Raw genomic sequence first — 17,552 nt, 5'->3', positions numbered from 1 at the left:
GGGAAGGGAAGGGAAGGGAAGGGAAGGGAAGGGAAGGGAAGGGAAGGAACAGGCATGCTCACCACTAACTTTAGTTCAAGGTTAATAATAGAAGGGTGCACAAAGGATATGGAGAAAAAAGAAGAGCTGAGGAGGCCTTGTGGAGGAAGGTAGTATTTGATTTGGGCCTTGAAGGACAGGAAGGAAGTCAGGAACAAATGAGATAGAGCCCCTCATTCCTACTCTACTCCCCAATCACCCTCCATTGCTTACCACCCCCCACTCCCCATCTCTTCCCTACCCCACCTTACCCTACCCACTCCACCAAAACTTCCTTGGAATCCTAGGTCTCCATGGAACACTTCAGAAACCCCCATCTTTTTTAATGTCTCCATTCCAGAGGGGAAACTGAGGCACATAGAGTGTTCTCCACGTAGGAAATAGAGTGAGCCAAGGAATGGAGGTGGCTTGTACATGATGAGTTTGGGGACCAGTGAGTGATCTGATTTGGCCGGAGCAGGGGGAGGTCAGAATGGGAAGGGATATTAAAGGCAGACTGTGGAGAACTTTGAGTGCCACGTTGAGGAGAGTGGGGTCTATCTTCAAAGGTGGGGGTGGGAGGACGGGAGGGGACAGGATCAGAAAGGGGACAGAGACTGAAGCCGGGACCAGATAGGAGGCAACTGTAATTGTCCAGGTGGCGGGCGATAACTGCTGAAATTCAGGAAATGAGAGAGTAATTAGAGAAGAGTGAGAGAGACATGGAGAAAGTAAACTGATAGAACTGTGGGCATGATGGAGCGGGAAGAAACTCAGAACCAGGAATTCACACACACACACACACACACACACACACACACACACACACACACACAGAGCAGACTGGGCTCTTTGCTCTGCATTCCAGGCTCTGTTGTTGACCAGCCGTGAACACTGGGCAAGCCCTTCACCCCATGTGCCTCAGTTTCCTTAACTGAAATGGTGGCATTAAATAAGATTGGGGTTTCTGAAGTTCCATGGAGACCTAGGATTCCAAGGAAGTTTTGTCGGATTGGGTAGGGTGGGGTGGGGTAGAGAGGTACGGTGAGTGGGGTGGGTGTGAGCAATGGGGGGGATGACTGGGGACTGCAGCAGGGATGAGAAGCTCTAGATCCAAAACCACCTATTTAATCAGAACATCTCCTTTATGTAACAGGATTCCTTGTAACAGTAAATTTGCTAAAAAAAACAAAGCCCCCCAACCAGTCTGATAACCACAGGAACATACAGATAACCTCTAACACCCCTTTGTGCTCTCACACTTGAGTGATCACACTTAGAGAAACTGGTTATCCAAGAGATCTGCTAATATAGTGGATGTGGGTCTCATTTTTAGGACCCCATTGAGTTCCTGTTTATTTGATGAGCTGTTGCACAAATGCTGGAACAAATGGAACAACAACTGTCATGCTGAATCGATGCCAAAACTCTCAAAAATGGGACAGATTTACTGAAAGGCCATCTGGTGTTCTTACTCTTGTGCCTTACCTTTTCCCAAGACCCAGTGAGTTTTCCAAACCTCATAAACGTCAGCGTGAAAAGGGCCCTTGCCTGCAAGTACAAAGACACTGGCTTCCCTGCTACTGACTGTTGTCTGGCTTTGGGTTAAGTGGAGTTGCCCCTCTGGGTTCCGTTTCCCTGTCCATAGAAGAAGAGCATTGCAGCAAACAGCCCTAGGGGCCCCTCTAGCTTGAACATTCCAAGACTCCAGGATCCTAAACTTTGGAGCCTGTTATCTGAACAATTGTCTGATCAATAGCACGTGCTCTGGGTCTTGTCCTGTCACAGTCAGATGGTCAGTGTATTAAGGGCTTTGGGCTGTTGACTCTAAGGATTGGGCAATGTGTGCTTTAGCCAAAGTCTCTGAGCCCTGCAGATGGATCACTCCGAGCAGAGGGCTCAGGTCTAAATTAACAGCAGATCTTTAGAAACACGATGCTTTGTGGATCGGTATGTGGAATAAGAAAACCCGTGCCTTTGGTATAAACACCCCCAAATGGTCTACGAACCACCAAAAAAAAAAAACAAAAAAGTAGCAGAGGAAAACCAATCAGAACCACCACCAAGTTGAGACCAAAAAGTTTCATACAGGTCTGATATTTACACACTCACTGCCTTCCTTTGCCTCCTGATTTCTCCTCTCGCCTCCCACTCCCACAACTAAAAAAAAACAAAAAAATTATTTTATTTTTTTTTTACAACGATTCCTTTATGCGAAAGAAGAAGAAGAAGAAGAAAAACTGAAGAGGTGAAGCGAGCACTCACTGGGAGAGCACGGCCAGGCTGCGTCTTCCCTGCCATCCGGATCCCCCGAGCATGTCTGCAGCTGGAAAAGGGCTGCGGGCGCAGAGGTGCTGAGACCCTCTGAGCGGTCAGGGCGTGGACCGGGCCCGCGGAGGTGCCATGTTATCTGTGGCTGAAATGCAGTGTGCAGGATGCTCCCGGGCTCTCCCTTTGTGTTAACACTTTGGTCTGTCCCTGTGACGAAAGTCTGGGCTTGTCCTTTGCAAAATTTACTCCTCCCCACCCTTTCCCTTCGCATAGGATCATCAGAGAGCTGATTGTTATTTTTTACTGTAATCTCTCTAATAGAGGCCCATCATGTTTAGATTTAGATTGTAAACGGCCCAGATTGCTTTGTGATTTCCAGAATGTTATTACTGGGCGGTAGGGGCCAGGATCCCCAGTAGTTTTCATGATGAAGACTTTATATGATCAATTACAAATAATTCTTCCAAGGCAGAGAACTAGTTAAAGGAAAAGACACTGATCCACGTGCTCAGCCTTTTGGAAAACAGTCGACCATGGTATCACTTGCATGCACAATCCAATTCTGAAGAGATCAATGGAAATCAGCCCACCAAAAAGTTCATCCGGGTGCAGTTCTCAGGCCCTCGTTCTGAGCTCTGTTCTCAATTAGCATTGGTGTCAGTGGCTTCCAAAGCAAACAGTTCCCACTGAGAAATCAAATCTGGGAAACTCCTACTATCCCTTTTATTCAGGGGAAGATGCATGATATAAAAATGCATACAAAGGCAAAGGGAAGAGAGCCAGAGGATCAGTGATATGCTGTGTTATACAGGGTGTTTGGTGAAATGAGGGCAACAGCTTGACGAAGGGACATGTTGCAACAGTGGGCCCGGTCTGCCCCCGTGGCACTCTGGTGTGGTGATCTCATCCGCCAGGCCAGGCAAGGGAGCCTGGTCAGCAATAGCTTGGAAAGCAACCAGATTCCAACCCCTGTGGAGGGGGCGGTGTTGATTCTATCTGGAGATGACACTATCTAAGCTTGAGTTATGAATATGCTTCTTCATTGCTAACAAGCAATGAACAGATTGCTGCTGGGCACCAAGATACTTATGGGACTGGCTTTCTGTTAAATAAGTAGAACAACCCAGATCTCCACAATATACGGTTAAGATGATTCTTTTGGTAAATAGCAGGAGAAACAATCAACTTTACACATTGACTCACATCCTTCATACTATGAAAAACATCTTTGAGATCTATGGCTTCATATCACAAACATGGACACAGAGGCACAGAGCACTTCAAAAGTTCACCCAAAGTCATGGAGAGGAACCAACGCAAGTATTCCTGTGCTCAGCTTGAAGAAGTTTAATTTAGTTAGATTAAATCCTCTCTTCACTTTAACTAACTAGACAATTTTGGTTGTTTTATTGCTTAAGTACTACGCTGTCCTCAAAGCCATAGTTTATAGAGTAATACAGTTTAATGAACTTCAAAATTAATTATCTCTATATGTCATGATGAATATACACCTTTAAATATCCCTTTGATTATATATGTTATCACTCAACACATATTGACTATTTAAAGTGCATGAGACACTCACTGAGATCACACAAGAGGCTTTAATGAAATACTCACTGACTAGACTTGAGTTTATTGCTCCAAAGCTGTGATAGATACATGTATTGAGGCATTTTGCTATTCCTCTTTCTACCACATTTTTCCCATTTAATTTTTTTCCTTTTAAAATATTCAGTGATTTGCTGTGGCAAGCAGAATAATATTCCTCCCAAAGACATCCATGTCCTAATGCCCAGAACTTGTGAATATGTTACTTTACATGGCAAAAGGGATTTTCCAGATGTGATTAAGTTAAAGGCATTGAGGTGGAGAGATTACCCTGGATTATCCAGATGTGCTCAGTCTTAGTCACACAGGTGTTTAAAGTGAGATAAACCTCTCCCGCTGAGGTCAGAGGGAGATATGGGTATAGAATAATGGCCAGAGAGATGACCTTGCTGGTGCTGAAGATAGAGGAATGGGGTCCAGGAATGTGGCAGCTTCTAGAAACTGGAAAGGCAAGGAAACAGATTCTCCCATAGAGCCTCCAGAAAGCAATGCAGCCCTGTCTATATCTTTATTTTAGCCTAGAGAGACCTGTGTTGGACTTTGAACCTCTAGAACAATAGATAGGTTTGTGCTATTTTAAGCCACCAAGTTTGTAGTTATTCATTACAGCATTGATAGAAAACTAATACATTTGCTTATGGGACTCAACTGACCTTGGGAATACGTTTCGCCTCCTGATTTCCCCCATTTCCCACCCCCACTCCAATTCTGAGGTGGCAAGTATAGCTCTGGCATATTTGGAATAAGTTCATAGAATGGAGTAGCCTGGAAAAACTTCAGTGGTTCTTCCAGGCCAGCCCAGACTCTCTCTCTCTCTTTCTCAACACACACACACACACACACACACACACACACACACACACACCAAACACACGCACGCGCACAGGAGAGCAAGAATTTAGTAATCTTCCACTAATATGCTGACATTCATGCACTGAAAGTATGCGAATGGCCAGCTGTATAAAAGATATCCACCAAGTTATTTTCCTAGTTGTAAAGACAGAAAGAGGGAAATCATGCACACTTGTAGTTGGCCCCTTGTTATTAATGTAATGTGTTTGGGAAGTAGCTGTCTGTCTTCAGTTTGTAAAACTAATGGATGTCATAATTCCTGCTACCTAATAGGGTACTGACATGACAATAGTGAAGAGAGGAGTGAGTTTTGGGCCTGGGTCAGACACCAGCAGGGCACAGGGAGAGCACAAAGGACAATAAGAAGGAGATTGGATGCATTTGGAGATGTGAATCATGAGATGAGAGCAGGGCTGGAGTAGGCAAGTGCTCCCAGGTAGGCTTCTGTGGTCCAGCTTCCTGGGGCTGGAGAGGCAAGGTGAGAGGAACTAGGAAGAACATACCAGAAGGTAATTGGTGAACAGTGTCTGTTTCTGCAGACACCAGGAGGCACATGTGCCGTCACTGTGTAGCACAGACACGGGTACTCAGAGTCCAACTTCCAGAACTGGTGTCTCTGAGAACTGAAGTAGTGATCATTCATTGGCACCATGAACAGCAGGGCCAGCAAGACAGTAGGTGTCATACATATGACATTTCCAGCCTCTTTTACTAGGGGAAACGGAAGTCTGGGCCACTCTCAAATTACTGATAGCACCCTTCATTTCTAGATACTTTGCTTAATTTTTCGTCAGAGAGATTCTGGGCTGGGAAGGTTTGAAGGAGGTCAGTGCTATAGAATGAAATAGCTCCCACCACAGGGTGGTCTTTTATTAATAAAATATGATTTAAAAAATAACTTTACTTCATGGAGGTCGGATCTCCATGATCTCTTCCAGACTTTATGGTCTGCAATGGTTGTTTAAGAATAGCTTTTACCTTGGAGCAATTCCCTAGGGAAAAGAGAGGTATGTGGGAAGTGCCCCTTGTACTGCCTTAATGCACTTAAGACACACACATACAGAGCCACTCACCTCCTACAGAAACACAACATAAAGTCAAAGGAAATCTATTCACATGAGAGGCAACCGTTCAAGTAATTTAAAGGGGATGTTTAAAACATCTTGAAGAAATTTTTTCTTACAAAGAAATTCATAGACTCTACACATTTAGAATGAAGCAAAAGATCTTGCCTAGACAACGGCTCACCAAGGGGTGGACAGAAACGGAAACGAAGGGGTTAACTACATATTTGTAGGCTGAACCTCTTTCCTCCTTTCCCTTGGTGACTAGAGTCTTTCCTCCACACCTGAGGGCATCACCCTCCTCCTCACTCCCCACCCCCAAAAGCACTGAACATGTTCACTGAAACTATATTGCTTTGTATTTTCCAGTGATACTGCTTTTTAACAGATCTTCCTAAGAAATCTTCTCATGAAGTACTTCTCCCTTTTTCCATCTCCTTCTGCAGAAATTACAGACTCCTCTTCTTTCTTTCCTCTGCTTTCTACCATCCAGTAAAGTCTTTTCCTCACCTCTCCTTCCCTATCGTGTCTTTGATAAAGTCTTCGTAGTTCCCACTGTGGAATGTGTGATGGGCTGGGTGGAGGAGGGGGTGGAGAGATGTATGTACTGTTATAGAAAGTCATTGTTTGTCACGAGAATCTGTATGGCCTTTGCTGACACAATTCTCTGAACTATTCTCTGGTCTGACTCCAGGCCTGTAACACATCTTGAGTTGCTATACTCTCTTGTCTGCCTTACAATGTTAGCCATATAGTTTCTGTCCCAGCATCTTCCCCCTACTTAACACTATTTGAATATTTACTACAAGCAAGTCGTGGAGTTAAGTGCCATGGAGGGCTCCAAAGATAAGAAGGGCAGTCCCAAAGGGAGATAAGATATGCATACAAAACTATTAATGCAAGATGGGGAGTGAAGAGTATTCTGAAAGCAGCGGAGCTGAAGCACTATACTTCTAAGGTGACATCCTACGATCAAGGTCCCAGTGTTTAATCACTCTTATGCTCAATTTATTCTGTGATTGAACTAGACTTCCTGTGGCTGAAATAGAAATCCACTTATCTCTGTTAGGGCCACAGGTATTAAGTCATACTTCAGTCTGGTCTTTTCTAGGCTAAACGCCAATGCCTATTTTCCATCCTTTTAATATCAGCTTGAAATATAACAACTCTTCAAACGGGAAACCAAAATTGGACATAATAAAGGCTTGACCAAGGCTGAATGTGGCTGGCTGAAGTCCCAGAGCTGCCTGCCACCTTCCTGTTAACACATCCTAACATTGTTTTCACGTTGATAATAGCATCTCTTATAGAGTTCATTCATTAATTTTTGTGCTAAATCCAGGGTGGTTTTTTTTTCTTCTCCAGATTTGTTGCTTAGTCAGTCTATCTCCAACATTTATCTGTTAAGCTATTTTTGTTGTTATTAATTACCCTTAATATAAAGAACTTCATACTCTTTCCAGAGACTCATTTTTCAACTCTTTCAGGTTACTCTCTGTAGTATTTTTCTTGCCCTCCTGCTTAAAACACAAAATCTGATTTCATGAAAGGAGAAAAAGATCTTTCAGAAAGCATATACCTGCATTTCAATACCTGGGAATTCTAATGATCTATTTGAGGCAACATAGAGTTCAAGGTCCTCGACTGCACTCGGAGTGTATTTATATATTTCTATCTCCCATTACTAGGCTGTGAGCTCCCTGAGGAGGGGGACTATGTCTTACCCATTTTTGTGCTCCTCCCCTCAGCCCAGTTAGCACAATGTCTGGCAGAGATCAGCCCTTCTGTAATATGTGCTGCATAAGTGAATTAGGGCACCTGGCTTCATAAAGAGCAAATAATGGCCTTGACCAAGTTAATTTGTTTTTTCTGTCGTTGAGTTGAAATAGGAGGATAATTGATTGGTGGCCCGGCCTCAAGTTCAGTTGTGCCTACCACTGGAATTGAGATGCATCTGGGCTTGTGTGACCGTGTGGTGAGGGAGGCCTAGGGAGCCGATTTGCATGGGGGTTTGGAGAGTTGTCTGCTATTCCATGCCTTGGAACTGGTCCCTGAGCGGAGGCCCATTGCCATATGTCTGTGCCCTGAGGACAGGGGTGGGCTGCAGAGAAGCGGAAGCTGCTTCCACAAGGTGTTTGCTGAGTCTAGGCCAAGCTTTGGTGGCCAGGTGACAACGAGAAGCAGAGGAAAGTGTCCCCCTTACTACCTCTACACGAGCACAGCATGGTTTTGGAATTCTGGAAGAGTGAAGCGAACGCAGGGCCACTTTGGAACCTTGAAAGATTGTATCAAGGGCACGAGACAGCATCTTTGACATGGAAGCCCAGGGTCTCAAGTGAGCCCCAGGGCAGTGGGAGAGAGGGGTGAGGGCTTCACTGGGGCAGGGGGCCAGCAGCAAGGAGCCATGGGAGGTTGCACATGGTGGGTGAATGCACCATTCATGAGGTTTTATAAGACAGACTTCCAGAAACAGAAGGACTTTTTTAAAAAAATTGATGGTGGGGTGGTAGTCCTGCATCAGCAGAGATCATTAAGAATTATATTACTAGTAAAGTGATTCTGTTGACATCCATAGGCAGATTCTGATTGAGGATATATGGGTGACAGTTATAAGGTTTCTGTACATTTAAAAAATTACATCCTATTCTAAAATCTTTTAGACAGACTAAAAGGAGTAAGAAACTATAATGAAGATCTGTGTGCTCACCATTCAGCTTAAGAAGAAAATTTGCAAAGTAGGGCTTCCCTGGTGGTGCAGTGGTTGAGAGTCCGCCTGCCGATGCAGGGGACACGGGTTCGTGCCCCAGTCCGGGAAGATCCCACATGCCGCGGAGCGGCTGGGCCCGTGAGACATGGCTGCTGAGCCTGCGTGTCCGGAGCCTGTGCTCCGCAACGGGAGAGGCCGCAACAGTGAGAGGCCCACGTACCGCAAAAAAAAAAAAAAAAAAAATTTGCAAAGTAACTTTGTGCCCCATGCGCTCTCCTAGGATGGCCTTCTCTCCCTCTCCACCTGTAGGTAGCTATTCTTCCCCTCCCCTCCTCTCCTCCCTCCACAGCTGGCCCCACCCCAGAGGGCTCACCAGCAATGCCACCCTAGTATGTACTTGGTTCTAGAATGAAACAGGATGGGTGCGTGGGAGTGAGACGTCATTTCACTCTGTCTTGATGCTTCTGTATTTTCATGGTGAAATGCAGGTCCTCTGGTCATGATACCACCGTTCAGTTAAAAAGAGGGCATTCTTTCCTTCCCAAGGCCAAACCTTGAGCCCCAGCATTACGTTGCTAATTCTTCCCCTTAAGAAATCCTGACCCCCAGTTGTACCCCCCTGGCAATCTAACACGTCTTCAGTGCAATGCACCCTAACACTGATCATAAAGGGGACTTTTGTTCAGTGAAAAGATTATTGGCATTTGCCACTGTTTTCCTGGTATCTCCTGAAGCATTCTGCCTTTACCCAACAAAGCTATTCCTTCTCCTTTTCCCTGGAATGGCTTTTTAAACTCCCTTTGCTTCTCTGAATTCTAGTGGTTCTTTAAGAACCAGTGTCTGGCTCCACCTCTACAAAGTCTTCCTCATTTTGACTTTATTTCTTTGTAATTTATCATCTTAGGAGGAAAGATGAGAAAGTTTGAACCCACTCTTGTTTGCATGCATTTGAGAAATAGTTATGTTGTCATGTGTGACTCAGCCCTTCCAGGTGACTTGCTGTGAGGCTCCATTTCTGTTTAAACTCTTTTGCAACAATTATTTAGGTCCAGTCTCTAAGTTCTTTTTAAAATCTGGGGGTTTTAGCCAGCTGGACTATTTTCTTTTCCTGGAAAGAAAAGTTTCTATCTTAAAAAGATTGTGCTTCTAACTCCCCTCTGCCCTCCAGCTTGAAACACATCTTTAAAACGATAAGACAGTGCTTGGAAATAGTAGGGTTCTAACAACAGTTTCTTGAATGAATGATTGCTGGTGCACATCTATAAAACCCTGGTTCTGGTCTCAGAAAATAATAGTATATACCTTATATAATTCTAAGAAAGAAGTGTGTACACGAAAGATATGATTTCTGCCTATAGAAAAATGAATTTAGCCCTTGGTGATAATTTTAGAATATAGATTTCTTGTACATAGATACAATTAAACTGTAAAGGAAATTAAGAAACTATCATGGGGACTCTGAGGATGTAATTCTGGTGCAGGGAAAATGTCACATCTTCAAAGGAAGCACGTTAGTTCATAAGCCACAGAATTCTCAGTGTGTATCACTCTTGTTCAAAGTATCTAAATATTTCCACACCATAAATTTATTTTCTGGTGTCCACTTTATGCATCTGGATATTAAATTTACACATGGTTTTTATAGCTCGAATCAAATCCAGATTTTTTTCCAGTGATACCATATAAGGTCTAAAAAAGTATTGATTTCTTTTTTAGGAGGTCAGACCTGGATGATATTTGTTCCTATTGCTAGAGAAATAGTCCAGTGTGTGTTTTGGATACTTTGGATGTAGTGTTTATTATTGATATCACATAACTGACACCTTTTAAGGTACTGTCCTATTTTGTGATTAACAGATCACATGAAGTAGTGCCTGATTATGATATCTATCTATAGATAGAAATAGATGGATGGATACACAGAGTCTTATTTATTCATTGTTCATGTGTATATACCTTTTCTCACCTGTTTTCTGGCAGCGATGATTCCTAACACCTCTTTTGCAACTGATACAGCTTAAAATAGTGTTAGACATATGGCAGGTACTCAATAAATACTCACCATTTGCTCTCTGGGTTAAAGGGGGGACAGCAATGGAGTAGAGCTGCTGCATCAAGAAGGCCAGTTGGCTGGTCCTCCCAGACTCCCACAGAGTGGGCTTTTTTGGAGTATTTCTCATGGTACAAGGTCTAGAAGCTCTGCTGCCCCAGCCACTGGATCTTGGGAGTTCTCAGAATGGACAGGTCTCAGAGAGACTGACTGGCTCACAGACTCACAAGAAACTGATGTATACATCAGAATCCCAATTAATGCCAATTAATTAAGACAGAATGGATGACCTCCCTCTTCAGTGCCTGGGGAGCTGTCACTTCCCAACCAGGTTACCCCCATTCCCCAAGCCAGAATGTCAGGAAGCCTCAGTCACCAGAGACTGCTTCATGATGTGGTGTCAGAACAAAGGGAGGGAACATCATCATGAGGAAGATTTCACCCAAGCCAAGCAGAGATGTGCACAAACACCTACCTCAGTGGAGAGAATACTTATCATGTCACAGGACTGAACAAACCCTGAGATTCAAGGTCTGTTTTATCTGGATATTCCTAGATGACCAGTGCCAACCCTGGACCTGGCATCCATGCGGACCTCTTCTACTGGCCCATTCTTTTTTTCAGACTTACTAAGGCCATCAATGATGTGGACTGAATGTTTGTATCCCCCCAAATTTATACATTGAAATTCTAACCCTGGATGTGATGGTATTAGGAGGTAGGGCCTTTGGGAGGTAATTAGGTCATGAGGGTGGAGCCCTCATGAGTGGGATTAGTGTTCTTATTAGAATAGACATGAGAGAGCTTGCTTTTTCTCTCTCTCTTCTGTGTGAGGATACAACAAGAAGACAACCAACTGCAAACCAGGAAGGGGTCCCTCATCAGACACCGGATCTGCCGGCACCTTGATCTTAGACTCCCCAGCCTCCAGAGCTGTAAGAAATAAATGTTTTGCCGTTTAAGCCACCCAGTCTACGGTATTCTGTTATAGTAGCCCAAACTGACTAAGACAATAGATTACAGTTAGACTCCACTTGCTTATATCTGAGAGACCTAATGTAATTTGACACACGTTGAATTTATTAGAAATGTTCTTTTGTACACTTTTTGGGAGCCTTTATGGTGGCAGCTTGAGACAAGAGGTTAGAAATAGACTAGGAGAAAGCTCTTCAGCTTTAGGACATTATTTTACTTTGAAGTTATTGAGCAATGAAATCAAGCTATTATTAAGACCAAGGCAGGAAAAACCAATAGAGATCCTTTTTGCTCATTAGTTCATAGAGTAGAATAGAACAGGGAAGGGGTTTTAGTGAAAGCATTTAATTAAAAAAATCATATTCATTTTTCTTATTTAAAAGCCAAAAGCCATCTGGAAAGCTTTTTAATTTTAAGACCTTATGAAGACAACAAAGAAGATAAAATGGATGATACTTACACAAAAAGTAGCATACAGTACACTTCAAATCTGAAAGCCAGTGACCTGAAATATGCATTCAGTTTTCTAAAATATGCTGCAAAGTAAAGAGAGCTGGAGTAATCTGAGATTCCCCTAGGTATTTTAGAACTCAGTGTCTTTCTAGGATAACTTCAAATTATCTTTCTTTTTGACTCTTTTTCAGTGGATCTAAGAATTAAAAATTAAATTAAAAATTAAAAGATACAATTCTGAGACTATTCTATAGTGCTTCCAAGCCTACGTGTTCTGGGTGTTCCAGCTCATTAACTTCATTTTAATTACAAATTTTATGATAATGAATTAACCAAAGGGTATACTTTTGTAATTAAGAAACTCAATGCCTACTGCAGAATGTGTTGTATCGTCGTCAATGTTTACTAAATTAATCTGAATCTTAGAGTTTTGACTAATAGCTATTTATAAATGCTTCTCCTCTTTCTTCCAAACAGTACTTTTTGAGGTGTATGAACTATTAATAAAAAGAAAAAATTCTCCACTTCACCGAAAATAAAGTTAACCCTCTGTATCTTGGTTTAAAAGTCTTGGGTTTTCTAACATCTTTCTTTATTCTTTTTTTTCTTTCCTTGGTTCATCCCAATACTAGAAAACAATGCACTATTTAGACTCTAAACTTTAGACCCAACTTGTGTGTTAAACACTCTCTATTTCAGAAAGAGTGTTGGTAAATACTAGTCTGAGGTTGGCCCTACCCCTAATCTACTTCTGCCCATCCTCCTGGGATTAACTGAGGTTGTTTATGTCTCCAGACCACAAACTTCATCTTTCATTAAAGAAATTTTTGATTATATAGTTTGTTCACTGTTGGACTCTTTGGGGCTTGGTATGAACCCTGTAATTCAATGATTATCTGGTCTTATAACGCAAATGTTAATAGCAAATAACACTAAGAGCTTGAGTACTAGAGCAAATAGGCCAACTAAAGGGAATCTACTCTTGCCTTATGAATATCACTTGCCTCCATGATGCGACTAAATAAGCATAATGGTCAAAATTACACGGGGTAGAAGTCCACTATCCTTAATAATCAGAGAAATACAGGAGGTGAGTTTCTTCATATCTCTAGAGACAAAGATAGGAAGTCAAAATTCCAGTGGCTCATCAGGAGAGTGATGGAACCCCAGGTATGGTATGATGGTGTCAGTACTCGGAGAATACCACAAAGGTCACCAATGTTTCTGCCTCCCCATAAATAGCTTGTCGAAGTGAGCAAAGTTCTGCCTTGGTACACAGATATGATCTGAAGTATCTGTCTGCTCATTCATTTATTCAGCATTGAGTATGCGCCTTTGGGGAAATAAAAGTGAGTAAGATGTAGTTTTGGATTTAGAGTTGCTTTCAATTTGGTGGGGAAAAGAGACATATAAACAAACAAACAATAAAATGGGTGACGATAATTAACATACAAACAAATGCTATGGGAAACCCAAGGTGGGAAATCAGTCACTTGATTGGGGACCTCTGGGAAGGTGTTTTCCAAAGGATGACTGTTGAGATAGGCCTTCAAGGCAAGAGTATACCACTTACAAGAGCTTCAGGAGGTAAGGACAGTGGTGTGGAACAGCATAGAATCCCTATAAGCCTGAGGACTTTTGCTCACTTAGATGCAAAACCAGACAAGTAAGTGACCAACAGCAGGGTTTAATTCTGATTGGAATAAAGCCATCATTTTAAAGTCTTTTGAATTTTCTCTTCAATTCACAACTAGGGGGAAAGGGAAGATAAAATGGCTGCTTCTAATCTGCATTTGAGGTCCTAAGCCCTCTCCAGGGGTGATAGGCTCTGGGGAGAGTGAGAGGTAACACTTTATAGCATTTTCTCTGAGTCAGATTTTTGAAAGCCTAGAATGCCTGAGGGCCAGTTAGATAGCATAAGATTAGCAGAGAGAGAAGTGTGTAACTGTCTTTTGAAACACAGTATATGACCAGAATGAAACTTGCCACTACACATAGAGTTAAATAGAAGTGAATCCGATCTAAGTGAATCATACAGGTACCCCTACCTGATAAGCATCTGTCATGTGCAGCTCCCTTACACTTTTGATGACATTTGTCCATATCTCATTGAATTTGCTCAGCCACCCTGAAAAGTGTTAGTCCTACTTTACTGATGAGGAAGCCCAGATCTTCTAAACTTTCATCCAGTATCCTCTTTCTCTTATCCTTGATCTAAAAGGTACTTTCTTTCATGGAGTTAGAGGCAGTTGTAGGGGTTAGCCGCAGCGTAACGCAGAGGGAAAAGCACCGGAACTGGAGTAAATGACAAAGTTTCCGGATTTACTGCTGCCACTGACTGTGTGCTCTTGGACACGTAACTCTGCAAGCTGGATCCAATGATTCGGACTTCCAAACTCTTTCCTGAGAATGCAGGGAAGAGAGTCTTAATTTCTGACCACATAACCCAGTAGGATACCAGGTTATGTTTCCTAGCAGTAATTCCGCATTTCAATCAGAGTTCTTGTGGAAGACTAACTCCTTTCTGAAGGGCGTGCCTCCCTGGTTCACTCGACCATTGCTCTCACAAATGTTTCAATGAGATAGAACTTATATTCATGCGCCTCTCAAGTGAGGCACTTAGGAATGAAAGGATTAGGAATTTCCATCCTGCCTCAGCCTTGAGTTTTATAAAAGCTTCATTCTGTTCAGTTCATAAGCCATGGAGCTTCCATAGCAATGATACTCCCTGGGTAGCCAGGATATACTCTGAGGGTGCTGGCTCAGGAAACATACCTATATTTGGAATGTTTTGCTTTCATGGTTAATTAGGTGGGAAGAGTTAAAGGGCTCTTAAAAGGGGACTATCAGGAAGGAAGGGCATCAGATATCAACTCTTTCTATATCACAATTTTTGTCCAAGTCCCCTTAACAGTAATTTCTCATCCTCTTCATCAAGGAAGGAGAAATGGTGAGGGAATGTTAGATCTCCAAAATGGGCCCCCACTAAAAAAAAAAAAAAAAAAAAAATCAAGATATACACAACAGTTTTGATTAGAGAAACAGAAGGACTCTTCAAGGAAAGAGTGGGCAGAGGTATACATCTACTGCAGCTGCCAATAGTGCCTTGGGAAAGATGGAGTGTAATTATACCTGCTGAGGCTTCTGGTCTTCGAACCAGCGTGATAACCCATCATCTCATCATGCTTGTCTGTTAGTTCACTTCCTGCTCAGTAATTTACCATATTAGTCTCTTGATTTCCCCAGAAAGACCTGCCAACAGTGCAAGGTTTTCTGTGGGAATCAAAAATGGTTTGACTCTGTTATGCTAAGCAGGCACAGTAGAGCTACTAGCTCCAGAAATAAAGGACTGTTTCATTACCTAGTTGCTGGGGCCAGCTCTGGAAGTTATCTAGTTTTCATTTGGAGAGCCCCTAATTTTGCAAAATTCCTGCTGGACAATAAGACCCAGGTTACTTAAGAAAATAAAAAGCACACATTGAGCAATCTTCTGGAATCTAACAGTTGGATCCCTAAATGGTACAGGAAGATGGAAGCCAGTGAAGATGTGACACGGGGTAGACCATTTCACCCATAATGGAAAATATGAACATCGGAAGAATTTCCTATTTTAAACAATATGCAATTTAAAGTACACTCTCTGGAGACTCTCCTGAATGGCTGCTATTTATAGTGGCTGATGTGTACTTTACCAAGATTTTTATTCCACCAAAGGAACTGTATGTGATGTAGGGGGTTATTAAAATGGAAAATAAACCCTCACATTTTAACTTAGTTAATTGGTACTAATCTCAAATATAATGTCAAATCTCACTAATCTAGACTAACTGAAAGGAAGGTCTTTACAAATTATGCAATATTTTTAAAGAAATTCAGTTTTGAAAATATGTTCAAGCATATCTGGTGACTTCAATCAAACTAAAAAAAATTAGAAACTTGTTTAAAAATTGCATGAATAAAAATGATTTATAATTAGCAAATTAAGCTTTTAAATGCAGGTGAATGTTTCCAGTTTTTTAAAAAGTTTTAAAAAGTTGTGCTCTCAAGTGTTTAATAACTAAGCCATGGAATGTAGCTTGCATATTTAACGTATTAATCAAATCCTTTACTTATAAATAGTTCAAATTTATACTCTTCTATAGTTTCATAAAGATTTAAAAATGGAAGAATCTGAATTAATGAAGATTTATGATAGACTAAAAACTGATTTTCCAGCTCCTGATGAACATTACTTATTACGTGGCAAACTAGTGAAAAGAACTGATTTTATTCACAAGGTATGCACATTATTCCTCTTTAACCTCATTCACGGATGAAAGAGAATCCATTTATACAGCCTCTGTGTCGTTCCAACATGCTCATGTTTCATGTCCAGTAGTACTTTCTCATAACAATGTTAAGAACCTTTGGGATAATAAAGGTTAACTATTTCCCTAGAAGACTTCAAAGCAATTGAGATAGATTTCCCTTGAATAAGAATTTGGAATAGTCTGTAATCAATCCTGTCTGCATTCCCACCTGGCCAAATGATAGCTACAAATGCAGATCTCTTATACTTGGCTGGTCAGTGAGAAAACCAACGGGCAGAATAGATATACTCAACATACATATTTGATAGCCTTCATTACACTTTGATTTTGATGAGCATTCTTTGCTGGTAGAGAATTTTTTGTTCATAATACTTCTCCAGGGTTCCCAGCTGTGGACATAGAAGGACTCCTTTGGTCCCGTATGTTTAGAAAGGCAAATTTGTTGCCCTCTCAGAGAACGGTGGGCTCTCATTAACACTTTCACCTGAGTCTGGAAAGAATCTTTGGAAAGCTTTGGATCACAGGATCCTGGAAAAACTCTCACCTAAACTCATATTATCTTATTTAGAATTTTTTAAAAAAATAAATGAATTTTTCAGAGTTCTGGTTACCTCTGAGGATGGGGAGGCAAGGGGGTGGGATAGGAGAGGGGTCTGCCGGGAGTTTCAGTGATACTGGAAATGTCCTAGGTCTTAAGATGAGTGATAAGTTTATAATGTAGGTATTACGATGATTTATAACCTCTATATACATTACATAATATTATTTTGTGTGTATTGGCTTTTTCATAATTAAAATGAATAAAATCACTAATTTAGAATAAAATGATTAGAAGTTATTCTGTACAATTTAGGCACATAACTTCCTTTATATTATTAGTACAGTCTTTATGTAAGCTGTTAAGAGGCTTTAGGTTCCTTCTCTATTTGTGTTGAAACCATAATTATGTAATATGAAAAAAACCCTGTAATTCCACAAGGCAAAAAAAAACTATTTAGAATATATGATTAATTGAATATTAGATACATAAATTATTGAGATCAAAACCTTGATATGTTAGACACCAGACTACCCTATATCTTTATCTTGATTTCAAACCAGTATGGAAGATTTAAAAAAAGACTCTTTAAAATAAGGAGGTAGATTTTCTTTTCAACATGGAGACTTCATATCCATAATTCTCCCATCACTTTCAAGGTGATGGCTAAAACAGATTTGAAAGAGAGTGGAGACTGAACACC

General features: G+C 41.5%; 1 protein-coding gene across 18 annotated transcripts in view; it reads right to left on the bottom strand.

Annotated features, from left to right (window-relative positions):
- CALD1 (caldesmon 1) overlaps nt 1-17,552 on the bottom strand; it is a 181,264-nt gene that overhangs the window by 66,175 nt on the left and 97,537 nt on the right. For 2 of the 18 annotated variants that reach the window (XM_029233565.1, XM_029233567.1), the window contains exons 1-2: nt 2,284-2,562; nt 2,131-2,178 (exon numbers count right to left, since the gene is read on the bottom strand). The exons of 9 other annotated variants lie outside the window; for them this stretch is intronic. In XM_029233565.1, the coding sequence (XP_029089398.1) occupies nt 2,131-2,178; nt 2,284-2,336 (101 nt within the window). In that variant the 5' untranslated portion in view covers nt 2,337-2,562. Of the gene's footprint in view, nt 1-2,130; nt 2,179-2,283; nt 2,563-17,552 lie in introns of those variants that run through there. 7 more of the 18 variants (XM_029233582.1, XM_029233583.1, XM_029233566.1 and 4 more) reach the window with 6 other exon arrangements.

This window comes from Monodon monoceros, unplaced genomic scaffold, assembly GCF_005190385.1.
Source record: "Monodon monoceros isolate NGI ecotype Baffin Bay Population unplaced genomic scaffold, NGI_Narwhal_1 Super_Scaffold_2, whole genome shotgun sequence".
Lineage (NCBI taxonomy): Eukaryota > Metazoa > Chordata > Mammalia > Artiodactyla > Monodontidae > Monodon > Monodon monoceros.
This window is presented reverse-complemented; position numbering and strand designations above follow the sequence as displayed.